This window comes from Nelumbo lutea, chromosome 3, assembly GCF_056320005.1.
Source record: "Nelumbo lutea isolate HS-2025 chromosome 3, American lotus-T2T, whole genome shotgun sequence".
In the NCBI taxonomy this organism is placed as follows: Eukaryota; Viridiplantae; Streptophyta; class Magnoliopsida; order Proteales; family Nelumbonaceae; genus Nelumbo; species Nelumbo lutea.
In genome coordinates, this window is record NC_142686.1 from 2,677,896 (window position 1) to 2,699,920 (window position 22,025).

At 35.6% G+C, this 22,025-nt stretch overlaps 1 protein-coding gene across 8 annotated transcripts; it reads right to left on the reverse strand.

Annotated features, from left to right (window-relative positions):
* Positions 1-639: 639 nt before the first annotated feature.
* LOC148862375 (uncharacterized) lies at positions 640-8,128 on the reverse strand. Of its 8 annotated transcripts, none has more exons than XM_088980237.1 (7): positions 7,990-8,128; positions 5,758-7,167; positions 5,465-5,601; positions 5,088-5,339; positions 4,339-4,419; positions 3,231-3,938; positions 640-841 (listed from the first exon to the last, which is right to left on the reverse strand). In XM_088980237.1, exons 2-7 carry the CDS (start codon positions 6,737-6,739, stop codon positions 785-787), a joined length of 2,217 nt encoding a protein of 738 aa, XP_088836363.1. In that variant the 5' UTR covers positions 6,740-7,167; positions 7,990-8,128; the 3' UTR covers positions 640-784. The 8 variants fall into 8 exon arrangements, with proteins under 8 accessions (XP_088836363.1, XP_088836362.1, XP_088836359.1 ...); XM_088980236.1 differs by lacking the exon at positions 7,990-8,128 and adding an exon at positions 7,808-7,940; XM_088980233.1 differs by having other exon boundaries at positions 5,465-7,167.
* Positions 8,129-22,025: the final 13,897 nt, after the last annotated feature.

Genomic DNA, 22,025 nt, shown 5'->3' on the forward strand with positions numbered 1-22,025 from the left:
CCAAATTCTGAAAACACACCCAAAAGAAAGATCGTAACAAAGTGGAATGAGTGTCAGAGTCGTGTTAAATTGATTCAATGCCATAATAGGGCAGGGCTGAAGACCGAATAACAGTACTGATGGTGTTTTATTTGTTTTTGGAGATTTAAAATTTTATTTTTCCAACAAGTATAACAAGAATTATTAGAATTCCTTGGTGATTCTTGCTTGGCCCTGAACTCAGAGGGCAAAATCCATTCTCTGTAACTAATATGATAAAAGCAAGAGGGGGGGGGGGGGGGGTTCTTTTTTTTTCTTTTTTTTGGTGAAAGGGGTTCCGAATTTAGAACAAATGAGATATGGAGTTTTTGGTTTTAAAAGATGGAAAGGGACAGCCAGCATCTCAAATGGATGAATTATAAATGCCACCAGACTGAAAATCCTGCGTTTGGAGTGAAGACTGAAGAGCCACATAAAAATGTGGCTGTTCTCTCAACAGGGCCTACGGCCCAGGCTATTAGCTCCAATCACTTTTTTTTTTTTCAATACTAAGATGACAACATCCACTTGGGAGCTACCTCACAGATAACATTGATTTCCCAACTACATCTACACCATTAAAAGTAGGCGGTCTAGACTCTAGAGATAAAGAAACCTGGATAAAGAAATGAAATTAACAAATTTATTGAAATTGTTTCTTTTTACACAGATGAAACGGGGTTAATGCCCCATAAAAGATTAAATGGCTAATTGTTGATATGTACATGGCTAGAGCCGCCTCCAAGATGGACTAGGCCAAGGCCAGTCAGCTACTGATGCTAAAGTATTTCGGATCTTTCGGAAAATGGTGCTCCACGTGCAACTGCCACCAAATACCAACATCCATTAAACCAAACGGGAGAAGAAAAAAAAAAAAAAGGCAGATCAAAGGTTATAGAAGTCTAGCATTTAGAAGCTGAGAACCATGAAATAGAGAAATTCTGCATCGAGAAGAAAGAGATACAGTGGAACTTACCACCTAAAAGCAAGATATGAGAGCCCGTGGTAGGAGATACGAAAAAGAAAAAACATGCCAAGGAAAAAGGCTAACAACAATTCCTAACGGGGTAGTTTCGCCAATGTTTATGGTTTTGTTTTTCAAATTATACATAGTGATGAACATCCCATAAGCCTTTAATGAAAAGAAGATTTGCATCGACAACTATCAAAGACAATATGAACAGTATGGCTTTATTTCTTTTCTTCATTTTGCAGTATAGCATATTCAAAAAACCCAGTTCCTTAAACAAGAAATCCATGCTAATAGTCTTTAATAAAGTTTGTTTCCATCCAAGGAAAGCTTATATTTGCTAGTTGCTACCTGAACCATTAATATAAGATACTAAAAATGTTCAGTCATTCCACCTCAAAGTTAAACATGTTGTAAGACAGTTACATTTGTAGAACTACCATTCAAGTTTCAAGCAAAGTTGAAGAAAACCATACAAGATAATCTGTATGAATCATTCTCTGAGAGGAAAAGCTAAAGAAAGAGGGAAAAGTACTATTACTTCACCCAAAATATTTTCTAAAACCAAACCTTCTCATGACCTTACTCTTTTAGCTAAGATAAATAGAAAAGAAAAATAATTGAAGCTTAAATATGAATTTCCAAGGAGTGAATTGATCTCTAAGGTTAAATACAGTTTTTATGATGTAGGAACATCCATTCCATCAGAATAACCCATGGATCACCAAGAAAGATCCCATGACAAATCCTGGGAAGCCCATGAAGTTTGCCATCAATACCAATATATCAGTTATACAGGCCATCTACTATACACTGTCATCTCACAGAAACTAGACCTTATTAATTTAATTGGACAAAACTTATTAAAAAATATTAATTTTAGGAAGCTAAAGGCCTAAGTCACTTTTCGGTGGCAATTTTTAGTGGCCCAAATTTGACTATCAGGATGTTTTCATGTCATTGGAAGGGCCTAAAACAAAACACCTTTTCTATTCCAACATTTAGCATGCAGCCCAATTTGACCCATAGCCCAAGTCCAAAGCCTATTCCTATAAGACCACAATGGAGAAGACTACAAGAAATGTAATATATGGAGGTTAAGATACCCTTCACCAAAGAAAACGGAATAAATTACAATTCCTGAGTATACACAAATGAGTATTTGTGATCCATTAGGATTCCATATTTAGATATTAAAGTTGTTATCAAAATCAATCAGCTCCCATTGGTTATGAAAATGTTGGAATTTGAAGCTTTTGAACTGTCCAGTTGATCAACAGCTTCTCCACCTTCCCCACCAGCTGATACCTATCATAAAGATTGAAGATCTTTCTTTCTTCCATCAACTCATCCATTAAGAAGGCTGAAAACATTAACCACTTCTAAGCACTTCCTATGTTCTTTTAGTTAAATTTCCATACCTCAAACCTTTTGAATGTTCTTGACTACTTCAAGTTTGGGCTCTGTTTGGAAGGAGTACGAATGTAAATATGTAGAGAGCAAAACCTTATATTTTGTATTATTTTGTATGTATTTGCACTGTACATATTTGCATTTGTACTCTTTCCAAACTGAGCCTTGCTTAAGGAATATTTTCTTAGGTAGAAGATTTTTGAACCCCTAAACCTACAATTATGAATTCCTTCAAACTTAAACCTCTAACCCCATGTTCCCATGTTTCTTAATTCTTATTACACCAACCTAATCCTATTGTCAAATCATACCACTGCTTGAAGGATCGAATCATTTTAAGTTAATATTCCGTATCACCAGTCAACAGTATTTGTATGATTCAAACAGCATGACCAAAATCGGTATATGTTAAAGCTCATTAAAAAAATCCAAGGACCACACGAGCAGTTCTCAGAGGTAAATTTAATAGTAACTACACCTAGATTCAAATTTTCAAACCATAATCTTATGAACAGCCAATAGGAAAGCATTTCTTGAAAGAAAACTCAAAAGTTTTGATTCAACAATAACATAAAGTACAAAAGATGAATTTCCACAGCCATTTATATATTACAAAATCAAATTACACCGACTAGACCCCCATTTTTCATGAATAAAAGTCACGGTATCATACAAGATAATAATCAACAAAATGAAGCAAAGATTCCACAAAAGAATGCATGAAAAATCATTGTACCATGCAAAAAAGAGGAAAATTCACACAAAAATACTTGGTCAGAACAGCTCAAGAAACATAATAACATCTAAGTGTGAAAATTCAGGGAAATACCTTGCCCTCATCACCATCAGAATGGCGTTGAGGGAACACAACCCTCAGATCATTGTACAAGTAGAAGTGTCTCTCCCCATCAACATTCAAATCATTTGTTTCAGGAGCAGATAAAGGATCAGATTTGCATCTCTGCAATGATCTTGAACACTTTTTTGGAGGACATAGAAAACGGAGATGAAGAGCATAACGCAGAACACCAGCACCGGATGTTTTCTCATTGACTTTTGAAGCACTATGTACAGATTTTGAGTCAGTTTCAAGGCATGCATCAATTGGGGTGAAATCCACCTCACATGTCTTCTGGCACTCATTGCTACTAAATTTTTCATCTTCTGTGCTCACAGCAAGATTGGAGTCATTTGCTTGCTCAAGACAGTCCCGAGATGAAAAGAACAGGGGGCTTATGTCTCTCTTGTTCTGGAATGGATTGCAAGGATTTTCACCATTATGTACAAAATCAACATAATTGGAACCTCCATTTCCTATAACTTTAGCACTTTGATCTGTAGATGTAGATCTAATGGTATGTACAATGCCAACTTCATTTGAACTGACAAATTCCCTGCTAAGCTGTAAGGGATGATTTTTCTCTGGGAATGCAGTAGACTTGGGCTCACTTTTCATGCCAAGATTACTGTTTCCTTCTTTTCCAGGTACCAAGGTTGGTTTAGAAGTGGCTAGAGTCATCTTTTGGCGCAAGAAAGTCTAAACACATTTGAGCAGTGGCACATAAATTAATAGAATTTATGCAGATAGAAACACTAAAACAAAAGAAAGGCATATTAAAGGCCAATAACTGTAAATGATTTAAAAAGTTGATTCACGGAGCATAACAAAAAAAATAAAATAAAATAACTGACTAGACAAGAAGTGTATCCCAGCATCAATTCAATCTGTACTACAGGGAGTCTTATCTATGATTACATAATTCCATTCAAGGGAATGGGAGAAATCATCAAACAACCCTGTTAAATGTGTATTATCCCCAATTCTAAATACACTATGAAAATAAATCTCTCAAAATGTTATATATTACAAAAAAAAAAGTGAAAAAAAATAAATAAAAGGTAAGTGGCAAAGAGCAAGACATTCTACTAAAATATACCTTCGTTCCAGCTGGCATATCACTCAAATCATAGTTGCAAACGAAGGTGTGCAGAGGTGTCCTTTCTGGGTTGCTGAGGACCTGTTACAGTCAATTTAACATGTCAATAGATGAAAGTCACTTATTTATCACATTTAGTTCATTGGAAATATAAACTCTTAAGATCTAAAGCAAAAAAATCCTAAGGTCCCAGAAAGAAGTGACAATTCATCTAAGCCTATAGCTGCAAGTACAGCATCAACTGTTTAATCTGATACCTACATGAGTTACCCTGACAGAAAGAATCTCCTTTTTTTAATTCGACAATAGCACAAGTATTATCAAAAGGCATTATCGAAAAAACACAAACATGGAAGAAGTATAGCAATGCTAGCAAGCAAATGCTTAGTGCAAAGCAAAACCCCTAACTTCTGTACCCTATAGGCAGAAAGATCCATGAAAAGAAACACTAGAAGACAAAGGTCAATTATCTGTAATTAATATGACCAAGCTAAAATAAAATCAAGTCCTAGAACAACTTTAGATGCTTCTTGATAGACCCAAGAAACATACAGAAATTCCCAAGTAGTGAATACAAGAGAAGGAAATAACATTTCCTAGGACATACAATACCGCAAGCACAAAACCACTTTACAACAAAATGATAATAAAGCCAAGATCAATGCTTTGCTCTATAATCCAAAACAAAGAGATAACGAGCCTAACTTACTTGATGACCAACTAATTTTGAGGGATAAGAGGCTTAGTACCAGTTGAATGCGCCCTTTCATAGGGATATGCAAGCGGCTCTTGATAGCATGGGAACCATCAATGCCAAAGCTTCTGTTCATTTTTGGGCTTCTGCATTTGTTTGATTGCATACTTCCTGCAAGATCTATTGATGCATAGTAAAGTAAATAATTATCTCCTTCCACACTAGTTACTGCAAATGGAAGCTTCTGTGATGGAGGCGAGAAGCTCCCTCCAGTAACATTTAGAACAGCTAGAAAACCATCAATTCTCTGTAATTGAAGAAGCAAAAAGCAGAAAGAGTAACATAAGATGACCATGAAAAGAAATCCAAAAAATCATGTTAAACAACAGTCAGAAGAAAATATTCCCTAAATGATTAACTGTAGATATTAACCTGACTAGCTTTTCCAGATGACAACCGACCAGACAATAGGGATTCTTCAAAAGAACCAACCAAGGACCTCCTAACGGGAACGCATTGAGATTTAAGGGATGAATCAGGACCCCAGTGCCGATCTATGGAAGTTGTACCTTCAATTGAAAATGGATCAAATTCTTTCTCCAGAATTTCAAAATCTTGAAATGATTTGCTTGTTATCATAAATTCATATTCATCCTTTGCAAATAAAATGCCTGAGGCAGATTCATTTGGAGACTTTTCCATGCTCTTCGACATTAAAAAGTTACCTTGTATCTCTTTTCCCACAACCCCATGTACTCCTGCAATTTTCATTCTTTCAGAGAATTTTGGACCAAGAGGAGACAAAGAAAGTGGAGGTGAGATCATATTTTTTGGAACTATAGGTATTGACCCAGTTCGGGTTCTTACCTTGCTTGCTTCCCCATAGGAATCAACTCCTGGTGAAGGTAATAAGAGATTGTGACGTATGGATTCAATGTTAATAGGTATACGGCCATCGTCCAAAAAAATAAAACTTCTTCCGATATCATTATCCAGCCCATTCTTCCATCTCAGACAACTAGATACAGATGAAACTGGGGTATTTTGATAATCAATCTGGCTAACATTAGCTTTCTTGTGGTCTTGTGCCTCAGAAACACTATGCCTATCTCTCAGGACAGGAGAATCAACATGATCGTTGCCTCCACCAATGTCTAGAGGACTGCCGTCAAATTGACTTGGATAAAGCATACCATTCAAAGGAGATAGCAATCGTTTGTGGACTATTGAACCGTGTGGCTCAATTTCATTGCCACTAGCAATGCCATTGGCAGCAGAGGAAGGAAACCAAGATAGTGAAGTTTCTTCAAACCCACTAAAGGAATCCAGCCCACCTGATTCAAACCCCACAATCCTTGAAACAGGAGTATGAATACTCTGTCCAAATTTAGGAGCAAACCAACCATTTCCTTCCTTTGCACCAATTTTCAACCCATGAGAACCAGATGCACTGTTGATGGTGCTTTTATGCATAAAACTTCCATCTGAGCCTTTGGACAGCTCTAGTGTGGTTTTCTTCTGGAAATCCCCAAGGGAAGAAGTGCATGGGAAATCCACTGAGACCCTATTGACTGTGCTTCCTCCATGCATTCCATCAAGATCACAGCTGCTCACACTAGCAAAACGAGGTGGATGTTGAGCAAATGTGCTCAATGATGCAATAACTTCATCAGCAATCGTGCTCGAGGATACCTGAGGTAAGCCCATTGCTGGGATTTTCGGTAAGATACAAGTATTTGGTTTTGTGTCTTTCCTTAATTCAAATTTCCTATTCTTCTTGAGTATCCATTCTATGTTCAACTCTTAAGAAATTGTACTCAAGTCGCCCAATTCCATCAAAGCCACAACAAGATTAAGCAACAGTTCTCACCAAATTGCTGCTAGAATTAGGAACTAACTCACCAAGGGAGTAAACTGTTACCAAATCCTAAAACTACTGAAAAGGTTATCACTATTCACGACCTACCAAAGGCAACATATACCAACTACTATTCCTTTGTAATACAGCGAGACAGCGGAGCCCAAGAGAAAGGTTAGAATCCAAACCGAACGGGAAGAACAGAGCTTCTGGCCTCCGTACCAGCAGGTGTTGAATGACGGTTGATTCATAGTTGCTAGGGAACCAACGCACAAGCCTGAAATGATTGAACCAATGGAAAAATAAATAAATAGCAAAGCCCTCGGATTAGCAGATATGATGAAGATGCATGAGAAACAATTTCACATATCTTCATTTGTCTCTCATCGATAGAACCCATAAGACAAGAAGAGCTAATTAAAGTACCAAAAGAAATAAAATTTATTAGGACATGCTTTCTTATTAGAAATTACTAATAGTTACAAATGAACAAACTAAAAGAGAAAAAAAATCACGAAACTTATTCTCCGGCCTGCTATATATTGATGAAGAATGTAGAGAGAGAATGAAATGAAAAAAAGGACCGACTTTTTTCCCTGTTTATATAAATCAAATCGCGAAACAAAATAACAAAAAATTTCATAGAGAAAAAACATAGTATAGCTGAGAACGCAAGCTCATTCCTTAAGACCATAAATAAATAGAGGGAAAGAAGGTTACTTGTACGGCATGCATTCAGAAACAAAAAGAAAAGCCTAACTTCTTTCCTCATCTATGCCCAAAACTATACCAAAAATATACAGGACTGATCAACAGGAATTCATCAGTAAGGGAGAAAGAGAAGAATATATATATATAAAAAAAAAAAAAAAGAAAACGTGGGGATGCTACAATTGGATTGCAGTAGACGCACGCACCAGTAAAGATGGTGATCAAAGAAATGGTCGATCATCCATGAGCTTTTACTAATATATCTTCGGAGAAGATGAAATTTCTTACGTAATTTGCATTAGAAGTAAAAATATTAGGTAGGAGCGGCTTAAATAAATAAATAAATAAATAAACCCGATAATGGATTAATAATTTTGTCCTTGTGGACCTGGTTGTTTGTTGTCTTCTGGCGTCTGAGCTTCTTCTTGTTGCGGTTCCCTACAGTCCCATGTCATCCTCTTTGCATTTTATATATCCCTTTTAAGTAGTAACCCCGACCCAAAAAGAAAATTAAAATTATTTGTGCCTCCTCCTCCTCCTCTCTCTCCTGGTTAAAATCCAGCATATTCTCAACTGGCACCACTTTTATTTTTAAGAAAAAAAAATGTCACACGACACGCTTTCTTATCAGTTTCCCGTTTCTTCCATCCTTCCGTAGATGCCAGCAATTCATTTCCTTTTTCTTGTTTTCTCCACTCTTTTTCAAGGTAGGAACTAAAACAACTATGATTAGATAAATATTAAAATAACTTTTTATCTCTCCCTCACTCGTCTAGTCCTCCTCTAATTTTTACATCGCATTTATGGTAAATTGGATATTAGTATCCTGTAATTTGAGGTTAGTCTCAATTTACCACACTAACATTAAAATGGAGGGAATTTATCTAAAACTCACAATGATTTTTTGATATTTTAATTAGCTGTTTGATTTGAGGAAAAAAGTAGGGAAGGGAAGGAAAAGATGGAAACAAGTTTTGTAAAGGTTTTCCTACCTTTGTAGGCCTATAAACAGTATCCAAAAATCCAAATTTGAATCTGAGATTCAGTATAATCGATTCGAATATTCCTCAAAATTCGGATATTATTTTTTTACCGAATAAATTATCAGATGGAATTCAGATATACATTGATCTGATCCAATAAATATCCAAACCGATTTTATTTATATATTTATATATATCATATAAAGGTTAAAAAAAGAAAAAAACAAGAATCAAGAAAATGAGAAATGAGTTTGAAAACTCATTTCAGTCTTTTGAGTTCGAAGTTCGAACCTTACATCCTTAACTCTCTCTCTCTCAAGTTTCAACTTTCAAAACCTAAAACCCTAGTCCTCCATCACTCCCTTCATCGTCATCGGATGTCGCCCGAGCAACCACCATCAAAACATCACCGATCACTACCCCTCATCGTCTAAGCAACCCCCAGCCCTTCGCCGGATGCCGTTGTTGCTCATCTTGTCATCTTTCTTCTTACCTCTATCTCTCTTCTCTCAGAGTCTCAGTGAGACAGTGATCCGCCGCCCAAGCAACCACCATCACTGACGGCAGCGTTAGTGATAGCGGTTGAGCATCAGTCACCAACCAAAGCTCAAGCTCAAAGTATTGTCTCATTCGCCGCTGCTCAAGCTCAAGCAACCCTCAACTGTGCAGCATCACCGGCCTTGTGTTGCAACCCACGACTATCGCTGGGAACCCACGCCATCACACACTCACACTTGGCCCACCGCCGGGAACCCACGCCTACCGCCGTCAATCCCCTGCCTCTTTTCTCAAGGTAATTAGATTTAGATTTTCATAGAATTCATAGATTACATATTGGTTTATTGATTTATTTATGAGCTAGATTTTTTAGCTCATTTTCATATGCTAAATTTCTAATGAGATAGAATAGATTTTTTTAAGATAATTAGATAGAATAGATTACAAATTTCCGATACTGATTTAGATGATTTATTGATTTTTTGGTTTCTAGTTATGAACTAGATTTTTCAGCTTTTTTCCCCTTCTTTGCAATAAATACCGATTTTTCAGCCAATTGGTCGAATTTGAATCGAATCGAATATTCAATTTAATAATCGAATTCAAATTCAAATTAATAGATTTAATATCTATCGGATATCGAATCGAATTCAAATACCGGTATTTCTAATCGATTTTGAATTCGAATCTAACCTGACTCGATTCAAATTCGATCCATTTACAGGCGTAATGGGGCATTAGTGCATTACCCCAAATAAATCATCTTCCTTTGCCAAAGTGAGCTAGAAGACCTCTTTTCATCTGTTTATCTATTGTCCTTTTTCTAGAGTCATCTGCTTCTCAAGCGTATGGTCCGATATTTTTAGGCAGGCCCTTCACCTTCCATCTATGACTTTTTTTTTTGACTTTCTATTCTCAAGCAGTACAGCTTTTTTGATAGGCTCTCAAGTAATATAGCTTTCTGTTCTCAAGTAATATAGCTACTTCCTATCTATCTAACATCTTGAGTTGGATCTCAGTAGCTTGGTATTTTATTTGCCAGGAAAGAATTAAAAAAAATATTTAGTGACAAAATTCCCTCTCCAATTGGAATTATAAGAAGAATAATGTCTCTTTGTAAAACTGGTTCTCTCCTGTCTCTTTTGTATAAACATAGATCTTTTTTGGGTGCAGCCCATTCTATAGTTCAAAGGGCCAAATTTTTTGTTGTTGAACTGTTTGGGTGGTATGATCCGTCGTTTTGGTTGGATCAACATCTTTGTATTTTGTTCTCTTGAGTTTAATTAAGTTTTCAATTTTCAAAAAAAAAAACTAGGTGATAGGTTCAAACAAATATTTAATGGAAATGCTTTAAAATCATAAGTTTTTTTTTCGCTTTTGTAAACAAAACCATAAGATTCCTTATGGGTTGCAAATTAGTACCCTGGACTAGGTTATTTTGGCTATTTTAAAATTATGTTTCTCTTGCCTATTCAAAACTTGAAGGATATTTACGTCCTTTTTAGATATCATTTAATATTAGTTAACGATTTTGAATCAAATTGACAATTTTTGAGAATTAAGATAATACAGTGATACATTTTAAAATTCGGGTACCAAAATAAAGCTAACCCCAAAGTACATGATAATAATTAATAAATACTAATCTGCAATATACTCTAGCATATAGTAATGGAGTGGCACATGCTTTGTGCGTGCAATATTGTTCATACAATAAATGAATGAATAAGGGAGTTTTCAGTAGCGTGTGTCAATTTCGTGTTTCAAAAAACTAGTTCTGGAATGCAGCACACTGAATTTTTTATTCAAAAAAAAAAACATAGTGTATTCTAGAAACAAGAATAAAAAATCCATGATTCTCAAATATAAAATAACATTAATTTTTTAATATTATTATTATTTCCTATCCCATTTGATTGTCTTAATATAACACTGATTTAGCATAATTTTGTCTAAAAATTTACATTTTAAATCCCAATATTTCAGAACACAGTATTGTAAAGAATAAGAACACCATCGAGGAATAAGTAAATTTCAGCATTATCTTGGCTCAATTTGACTAAAAGGCACTTATATTAGAATTCAAATTTGACTTATATCAAAAGTTCAATAAAAAGCAGATATACTTTTATATTTTATAAAAAAGTAATATATAATCAAGTCAAACGCAAGCTTTCCAGCCAAATATTTTATTGGTTGAATTCGAATTCAAAAAATTAATCAAATTTATCCTGAAATTTGAACTCAATTAGCATTGAATTTAAACTAAATTGTTCAATTAAAGCTATATTTGATTGCACCCCTAATGGGTTCCAAGGGTATAGAACACACCACACCTATTTAAGATCTTCTTAGAAAATATTTCCCAAATAACTAAATGTGTAAGTAGGTAAGGCATTCTTTAGCCTGAGTCTTCAAGAAAAAGGAAAAGACATAAGGCTCGTTTGATTTGTGGGATGGGGATGACAAAAAGGGAATATTTCAAAAATATTTCCTTTTCTCTTATTTGTTTGAAGGAAATAGAGGGATGGGATGAGGAAAAGAACAGGGTTGCACCAAAACAGTGCAATCCCAATGGAAAAACTCAAGAAACCACTGTTTTCTAGTGATGAAGACGAACAACAACAAACAGTGCGACCCGATCTACTCTCCATTGTTTTCTTCACCAGATACTGGCAAGGAACCACTGTTCATTGCCTTCCCTGTTCGAACAGAGGAGGCAGCGGTAGTAAGAGAATCAGGCAGCGGCAATTTGAAGAGGTGGCGGCAGAGGAGGAGGCAGTGGCAAGAGAACCAAGCAACGGTGATCTAAAGAGGCGATGGTGGCAAGAGAACCAAGCAGCAGCAGCAGAGGAGGGGGTGGTGGCAAGAGAACCAGGCAACGGCGATCTAAAGAGGCGGTAGCAGAGGAGGCGATGGTGGCAAGAGAACCAGGTAGCGGCGGCGGTGGCAAGAGAGCCAGGCAGCGACAATCTGCTACCCTGCTACCATCGATCTGCTACCTTCCCTGTTCTCTATCTCTCCCTCCATCTTCTTCTTCTTCTTCTTCTTCTTCTTCTTCTTCTTCTTCTTCTTCTTCTTCTTCTTCCAACATAGAACCAGGTCGTGATATGTTTTTCCTATTATTTTTCTATATATAAAACCAAACACTTCCCATCCCACCCAAATCTTCCTACAAACCAAACGGAGTCTAAGAAAAAAATGAATTCCCTAAAACTTTCTACAAAGTCCATTGCATATTGCATTATTATGATGATTAAAATTAACTTTTGAAAAAGAAGCAGAAACGAGACAATCAAAAGTTTTAAGAGAAAAAAAATATATTGAGCAGTACAAAATCAGAGTATATTGGTAAAAAAAAAAAAACTTATTTTGAGACAAAAAAAAAAGGTAAAAATTAGATTGCCAGAATTGAACTGATCAAAGCTCTGCATGTTGACTCATTTCAAATATGAATCGTACTCGTTGATGGGATAACACATTTGAGAATTGTGACAGCAATTATATTTGAAATGTGTGGCTGTAGATCATGTTGGAAGCTGTATTGTGGGCATATTGTTGGTATTTTATTATTTGAAATGAAATGACTGCTATAGTTGATTACTGGGCGTGTAGCGAGAAACTCAAGTAGACAAGTGGTTATGGTTAAAGGAGTTGTGGTTTGAACTTTGAACGGACGGGTGAGGTGATAGAAAACCGATAGGGGTTTGTGGAATTGTAATTGGAAAAGGGATTCCATGGGTCACTGTGGAATCCATCAAAGAAAAATAGGTCTCCAGCCATCACATCAGTCATGGACATGGGAAGAATGATTCACAAGAATGTGAATAGGGATGTAGGTGAAGGTGAGACATCATACTTTCCAGATGAAGACCAGGTTGTTGATCATTGTCGATTGACTTTTTCTGGATGACCAATTTTTTGATAGGGCCCATTAGTTTTGTTGGGCCCAACCCAGAAGGCCAGAACCGAACCAAGACACTTTACTAGTGGGCCAAATTAACAATTCATTTGCCTATTGGTTCTACTACTTTATCTGATTTTTGTATGTCAAGCTGTCAACTGGCAACTGCGAATGAGGTTCGTTGAATTTAACATATCACTGGTCCATCTATACCTATTAGATGCTATGCATTTCAGCGCAGAGGGCCTTGTTGTTGACAGCCCAGCCTATTAGATCCATACTTCTCTGTTTTATCTATGGGCGGCCAGGTGTTAGCTGGACAACTGGCAGGTTCGGATTGGGATTTTTGTTAAAAGTCGAATTGGTCCGGCCTGGAAATCTGAGCCCAACGCAATGTAAAAGGATTGGGTCCACGTTAGCTGCAATTTTTACTCTTCATTAGACCTGTTTATGGGCCGGGTAGCCCGATGGCCCAGCCCGCACCCTGGTCGGGCTTGGTCATGTAATTAGGCCCGTGGCCCAATTCAGCATTACATATTTTATAAAATACATAATGTATATTTTATATATTATATAAAATATATAAATAATATAATATTTATTGAAATATATATTTATAATTTAATATATACATTTTGTTGTTGCACGATATGACTACTCCCAGCTGGAAGGTGATCTGACTTCCAATCGAGCAGCAAGTTGGATCTATCTGCAAGACAGTGGATCAGAGAACTTGGGGTGGCTAACCCGGCGAGGTTGCTCCGATGCTTTAAGTTAGTGTACAGTAATGTGAACTGAATGCTTGAGAATTTGAGAGCTTGAGAGCTATAGATTTGAGTATTCACGCGTACCTTTGCCTTGAGGTTCCTGTCTTTATATACTGGAGTTGTCGTGGGTCTCACGAAATAGCTCCGGGATCTCTGGGGTGTGAAGATAGAGTTTGTTTCGCTTCCAAATGAGCAGTATGTAGATAAGGCTTATTGTTCCACTTCCGACTCTAGCAGAGCCAGGATGAGTTTTCATCGTGATCTCGGAAAAGTCGAGATCTGTTACCTCATCGTGATCTCGAGAGATTTGTGATATGTTAGCTCGTTGTGATCTCGAGAGATTCGGGATCTGTTGGAGAGACCTCTAGAGTTGGTTACGTGGCGATTCAGGTTGTTAGCCCCGAACTAATACTTCAAACTGGATTGGATGTCGATGTGAGTTTTAGGCCAAGGTAGCTGAACAGTCGAGCTCAAATGTTACGAATTAGGCTTGCCAGGTTGAGCTGTCATTTCTTTATAATTTCTCTCTCTATTCAGCCGCTTCAGCAGTAGTAACAGCATGGGCTAAATTTTGGGATCGGGCCCAAGCCTGGACTTCAGGCTTTTTATGAGGGTTGAGCTTAGGCCCAAGTTGTAGGTTCGATGGTTAGATCGGGCTCAGGCTCGGGCCTTAGAAAAATCTATTAATACAAAGTGAAAGCCTGGCTCGGCCCATGAATAGGTCTACTCTTTATGAGTCATGACCATTTAAAAATTTTCTCCTTTTTCTATAATTTCTAAAATAAAAGAAACCAAAAGACATTAGAAAATTGAATTATCATTAGTTGAAGTATTTATTAAAGACTTAGTCATGTATTTGATATTCATTATATTAAAAAAAAAAAAAACAAGTTTAGTGAATAAAGATTATTGTTGCAAAAGATGGATTTAATATCTAACATTTTACCCCTGGATTGGTCAAATGATTCAATGATTCAACCAAATGGATCAACAAGTCATTGGTGAAATCCACACATGAATCCACTAAAATGAAAATCTAGATCCGGTAAAATTGGTAAGGCGGCAAGGTATAGAAAGTAATATTTTAAAATATATGCTATGTTTGGTTTCAGTGCAATTTTATTTGTATTAGTATAAATGTATAGGAGTGCAAATGAAAAGAATGTAAATTTTGATTTAAGGGTTTTACTTGATTCTGCTTTAGGATTTATTTTACTTATGTGTATTGTATACAAATAAAATAAGGTAAATTTTAAAATAAAAATAAATCATAATTTACATCAAAATCATTTGCAATGCCATGGTTTTGTATGGCACAAATAAATTTGCATTGTAACTAAACACAGCATTAGGTACAAATTTTGTTGGATGTTAAAATTTGTTGATACTTGGAAGATGCAGAGATGGACGGCTGATACTTAAAAGCTCCAAACCTGCACATAAAATGAAAAGAACAGCAACCACACAAAATGGGATCCAAGACACCAATCCACTTCTACAAAATACAAGAGGGAACTAGGGGTGCTTATGGTTTGGTTAACCGAACCGTGGGGCATTTTTTTGAATCAAACCAGTAGTATCGGTTTTTTGGAAAATCGGTAACTAAAACCGAACGGAAACTAGTTGATTAACCGGTTAACCATCGGTTCGGTTCGTCAGTTTTTCAATTTTTTAGTTTTTACAATATATATTATAAAAAATATATAAATATATAATAAAAAGTATAAATATATATATATATTATATTTTAAATATTATATTAAATTATATATATGTTTATATATAATACATATTTATTAATTTATAATATATAATATATAATATACATAATATATATATATAGAAATATATGTATACCGATCAGTTTGGTTAACTGACGGTTTTTTATATTGGTTAACCAAATCAAACTAGTACCTTCAGTTTTTCACAAACACCAAACCGACCGGTTCTATTGTTTTTTTTTTTCTGCTCACCCGTAGAGGGAACTGTTTCTCGACCTTCCAAAGTATCTCATTTCTCACGTTTTAGCTATCATTATGGAATAGCCTTATATAGAGGTTTCCACCCAACGTTCCCTTCCTTATTCTGAGGTGCATCTTAACAAATTTGAATGTTTGAGGGAAGACCAATTCAAAGCCTCCCCAAATTGAAACAAGTGTCTTATTGACCAAGGATCTAACCACTTGATCATCCAGCCTAGAACAAGTCAAGTGTATATCCACCAACACAGTAATAGCTGTAACCAGGATCCAAAGTAATCCAATAACATCGGTATATCTATGCTAAAACATTTTTAAGTAAACAATCAAATAAATTTCTTTTTATAGAAAATAAATAAATAGATAATAATTTGAAAGAAAAAAAGAAGTGAATGATTGTATGTGAAAGTATTACATAGAGATAACCATAAAATAATCATTTTCCATGAACATGTGACTTGTCACATGGTTATTGGATATTCCAACATGTCGAGGATCAAACAAGGAACTATGGCCACTCTACTATCAACAATTCCTCTATGGTCTCAATGACTCTTCTAAATTTTGTAGTTTTTTAATTACAAAAATAAAATATCAAATACAAGAATACTTAAATTTGCCCATTAAATTCGGTGTCTTTCTCGCTAAGAAATTAAATCCAAACTTTCTTTTGTGGTAAAAGAAATTAAATTTTATCAAATGGGGCATTTTGACATGTTGCACGGGTAAAGGGATCAATTAGACCGGATTTGGTCCAATCAAATCTGGTGGATACCTATGACCATTTCGGAGCTGTCCAATTCAATGTGTTGGATACACTACGATACACCACCATATCAACGCATACCTATATTATCGTTTGATATTCACCGATAGGAGGTTTCTACAAATGAGCGCCTCACAAAAGAAGAGTCATGATTACTCATGTTGGTAAATACCCAAACACGTACCTTTACAAAACCATTTCTTATTTCATGTTCATAAGTGTAATAAATTAATTTTTATTAAAATTAATATCTACATGCAAATGAAAAAAACAACATACATTTATTTCCAATAACTCCAATTACAAATTAAAAAGAATAATATTCAAAATTAGTATTTTATAAATCAAAGAAATAAATAATTTATAAAATACACATATATATATATATAATGAATTTTAATTTCAAAAATTTATACAAATAAAATTGATAATTATTTTTTTGAGAGTAATAATAGAATAATTATTTTAATACTTAAAATTGATAAATTTGCACATGATATATATCTTTAAAATTTTATAAATTATTAGTTATAATTTTAATTTGCATAAAATAACACTTTATTTATTACTTAAAAAAATAAAAATATTGTTTACCAAACATTTGAGAATTAATTTTTAGTTGAATTTTTTTTGTTAATTTAAAAAAATAAAAATAACAAAATAGAAAAATGATATAACAATTATAACAATTCAAATATAATAGTTGCATATACTTTATGCCTTACACTTTAATAGATAATAAAATAATATTGGGTTTTTGCATGTATTAATTTGTAAAAATCTATGTAATATTGATGAGGGCAGATTTGGCCCTCCATTGACATCATGACACATGGCATCTCAAAATAGTTGGATGACATCCTAGCATCACCTAGGCGATGACTTGCCTTAACCAAAATGTGGATTCATTTTCTGTAGATTTAGAATACAGTTTATTTTCAAAGAATTCAACATCTCTAGTTTCAATTATTATGTTGAACTCTAAGTCTAGAAGCCTATAAGCCTTGCTATGTTCTGCATATCCAACAAGCATACATCTCTTACCTCTGAGTCCTAACTTGGTTCTTTTAGAATCTGGACTCTATAATATGTTAAGCACCCCCACACTTTTAGATATGCTAAATTAGGCTTTCTTCCTATCTATAATTCATATGGTCATTTGTTATTAACTCTAGAAACAATTATGTTATGTAAATGACAGACTGTTAAGAGTGCTTCCCCCCACAGGTTTAAGGGTGCATTAGATTTTTACAACATGCAATTTATCATTTCTGTAAGTGTTCTACTTTTTCTTTCGACCAGACCATTCTATTAAGGGGTATAGGGAGCAGAATACTAATGTATTATTCCAAATTCTTCTCATAAAGAATTAAACTCATTTTTAAAGTATTCAGCACCCCTATCACTTCTAAGGATTTTAATTTTCTTTTCTAGTTGATTTTCAACTTTAGTCTTATGTAGTTTAAACATGTCAAAGGCTTCATCATTAGTTCTCATAAGATAGACATAGGTGTACCTAGAAAAGTCATCTATAAATGTTATGAAGTATCTATTACCTCATCTAGTTAATATACCATTGAGTTCACAGATGTCAGAATGAATTAGTTCTAAAAGTAGAGAATTTCTCTCAATACTATGGAAAAGTTTCTTATCCATTTTAGATTTTACACATATCTCACATTTTTCAATTGATTCATTACTGTAAACAAGTATACCACGTTTGCTCATGTTCTATATGGATTTAAAATTCAAGTGTGCTAATCTATCATGCCATAAAGAGAAATAATTAACAATATAAGCAGAAGCATTTCCTTCATTAATACTTAATTTGAACATACTATTACAATCATATCCCTTTCCAACAAAAATCCCATTCTTGGATAGGATTAGTTTGTCGGATTCAAAGACAACTTTGAATCTCCTCTTACAGACAAGATTTACTAAGACCAAGTTCTTTTTAATGTCAGGAACATTGAGAAATCATGACCAACAACTTTAGCACATGTTTTGTTTCCCATCTATACCTCCTGGCCATCAGTCACTTTTTCATATGTCTTGAACAAGGACTTGTCCTTGCAAACATGAATTGTGGCACCTGAATCAAACTATCATCATTCTTCTTTATATGGATTTGTCCAGAAGACGATTCTGTCATGTTGACTTCAGTAATCATGGCCACTAGATTGTCTTCTACCATGTTTGCAGACTTGCTTCCGCCTTTCCGATATCGGCAAACTCGGGCATAATGCCCCTTCTTTTCACAAACATAGCATGATCATTTGTTATTGTTGCTCTTCTTGAAGTTCCCATCATTCTTCTTTACTTATAATGTAGGGTTAGTCTTCTTCGATCCACTTTCCACAAAGTTGACCTTAGAGTTCAGCATACCGGCCCGGGTCTTATCCCTACTGTCTCTAATCCGAGACTCTTCTTCAATACGATGAATTTGCTCCAAGGTAAGCTCTTCAGCCTTATGCAGAAGCTTATTTCTGTAATCCTTCCAAGATGGTAGAAGTTTGGCAATGATTGCTCCCACTTGGAAAGATTTAGGAAGGATGATGTCAATTGATCGAATTTTGTTGACTATCACCTATAGTTCATGAACTTGCTCCAGTATAGGTTTATGGTCGTTCATGGTGAAATCAAAGTATTTTACAATAAGATACTTATTCGTACATACTTCTTGTACCTTGTATTTGAACTACATGGCCTTCCAGATTTATTTTGGAGATGCAAGTTCCTTGTAGAAGTTGTAGAGCCAGTCTGATAAGGCATTCAGTATGTGTCATCGGCACAGAAGTGAGTCATCTTCTTGTTTTGCTCTTTCCTTCTGTAGTTTTTCTGAGTCTTTGTAGGTGGGTTTAGGAAGTGATTGCAGATTCGAGTCCAGCAGATAGTATAGTTTTAGTGTGGTCAGAAAGAACATCATTTTATCTTGCCATCGGCTGAAGTTTGCTCCATCAAACTGGTATAGTCAAACAAGATCTTAGTTCATCATCTTGGTCGAAATCATGCTTATTTCCGCCTCCATTGCAGAATAGCATTCTAAAATTATTGGAAAATGGGGTTACTGTAACTTTGAAGGAGAAGCTCTGAGGCGCGTCTGAGGACAATGTCTTTATAACGTTATTTGCCCCCACTCAGTTTCACTGAGTTTGCTATAGGGTTACAAGCAAATCTGTTCCTAGGATATAACAGAGCCTTGGGCGAGAATCTGCAACCAGCAAAGTTGAAGAATCTTCGAAGAAACATTCTGTGAGACTGTAGTAGACCGGACTGAGAGAGAAAGAAAGTGGATTTCGAAAATGTGTGTTTTTTAAGTCTGATTCATGCTCCTTAAATAGTTTATGAAGATTATGAAGAATATGTAGGTTTTGGTTCAAAGAAGGCACATTGAACAGTCACAATTTCAAGCGTTGTAACTGTTTAAAAGGTAGTTAACAGTCAGAAGTGCGAGCAAAGTGCGTTTCATTGCGCCACACACACATGCGCACACGCGTTGCACGGTATCAAACCCCTATACTCTCCTCTACTCTTTCTAAGGAGTGTAAATGAGCTCCTATTAAAATACTAAAAACAAAGCTTATAATTTTCCAATGTAAGACAAATCCAAAATTGAGTTTTGTAAGAGAAAAGCTAATTTTTCAATCAAGTATACAGGTACAATTTCTCATGTAATTGACTAATCAACATTTATTTTTACATACCCCCAAATATAGCCTAAGTCGTCAACTTCTAAGTGAGTCCTCCCCCCCCGCTTCCCCCTTCCTTATGTATCCTTTACAATGGGATAGCCCATCCCTCAAACGCTAACACCCTCCCAACTCTGGTGCAAGTGAGATTCAATATATGAGAACACGTCCTTACCAATTATAGCCGATTAGCACCTTGCATCATATTTCTTATGGGAACAAGTCTTTCAATAATGGTTGAATTCATTCTAAAACCACTTTTTGACGAAAATAGTTGATCCGGGCAGTTGAACCATCAATCCAAACATAATTTTTGATCATTTTTTATTATTTTTTATTTTTTAAGTCAAAATGAACTATCCATTTGAATTGAACAGTCGGACCGTTCAACCCAGGAACCAGTCTCCAAAATGGTCCCGATCTGATTCTAAAAACCTTGTTTGAAACATAGTCAATGATATATACGGGGCTGTTAATGGAATGCCCAAACTGGTTCCAACCTTCATAGGGCCCGTAGGCCCATAACCAACCCGGATTATCTGGTCTGACCCAATAAGATCCGATTTTAATCAATGGGCCTTTACCTTAGACTTTTTGCCTCTTGTTTTTTTGGCAAACAGAAGCAATACAATGAGGAAGACACTGAAGCCATTCCTCCATACAATCTGATCCAAGCATTGACACAGCCAACAACAAATGGGCAGCAGAACTAAATAAATTGTCGATGCCTTATTCTTGCTTAAAATGTTTTATGTGTCATCTATAAAATGATACCTAATTCCAGTCTTATTATATCGGAACTCAAAATGCAATCGGGGACTGATGCTATCAATGATAGGGTCTAAAATGTCATTATATATACACACACGTTAGTGTAAGTTCATGTGTGCAAGTAAATATACAAGTTGCCACAGTTCACAGTCTCAATACCGCCCTGACCACTATATTCATGGGGTTGATCTAGAATTAAGCTACCAGATAATAATCTCCTCCTTCCTAATTGACTTTACTTTTTTATTTTTATTTCTATGTGTGTGTGAATGTATCTGTGTGATGAATTGATGATAGCGTTAGATCATCACTTATCCGTGATTAGATTGTGGTGTTCTATCATATTCTCTTTTTGCCTTACCCCAAATTAGTTATTTGTAGCCCTCTTTGTAGGAACAGTTGGTGATCGAGCCCATGAGAAAGGATAATAACAACAACAGACGTTGGGTGATCCCAACAACACGTCTATCTAACAGGCCCACTAACGTTGTTTACATAGCCCTGCAAAAGATTGTCGGGTTGGGTTGGGTTCAATACTTAAATTGGTGACCTACCTCCATCAAATTTCCTCTATATAGATGATAGACGTAGCTAAGATGGGCCTACTAAATTGGTGGACATCATATACGTAATACGCTGTGACCATTGTCCAACATTTTATTTAACGATTTTCCGTTTATTCAGTAACCGGCCCACTCCAAGAAATAGAGAAATAGAAGAAAATCAGTGAGTGGCCCCAGCAACTGAAAAGTCTTTACTCTTTACACAACCAAACAATTGTGTTGTGTTCCTGTTTTTGACACGTGGCGAAAAATATTGGGGCCAACGTGGCGTGAAAAAACGCCCATCCTCAATTCCTCGTTTTCCATAGGGAAAATCACTGATGGATACGGAATCAACCAAGTCCGAAATCCCTGGCTAAGGCTAACCGCTCCACCCAGGCGACTTGTAAACGTTGAAGTCTGAACTCAGTCTGAAGTTAAAATCCGATCGGTTTCACTGCTGAAGTCGATTTCCTGAAATCTACCGTAGGGAGTTTCCGAGTAGGGAATTAGGAATCCGAT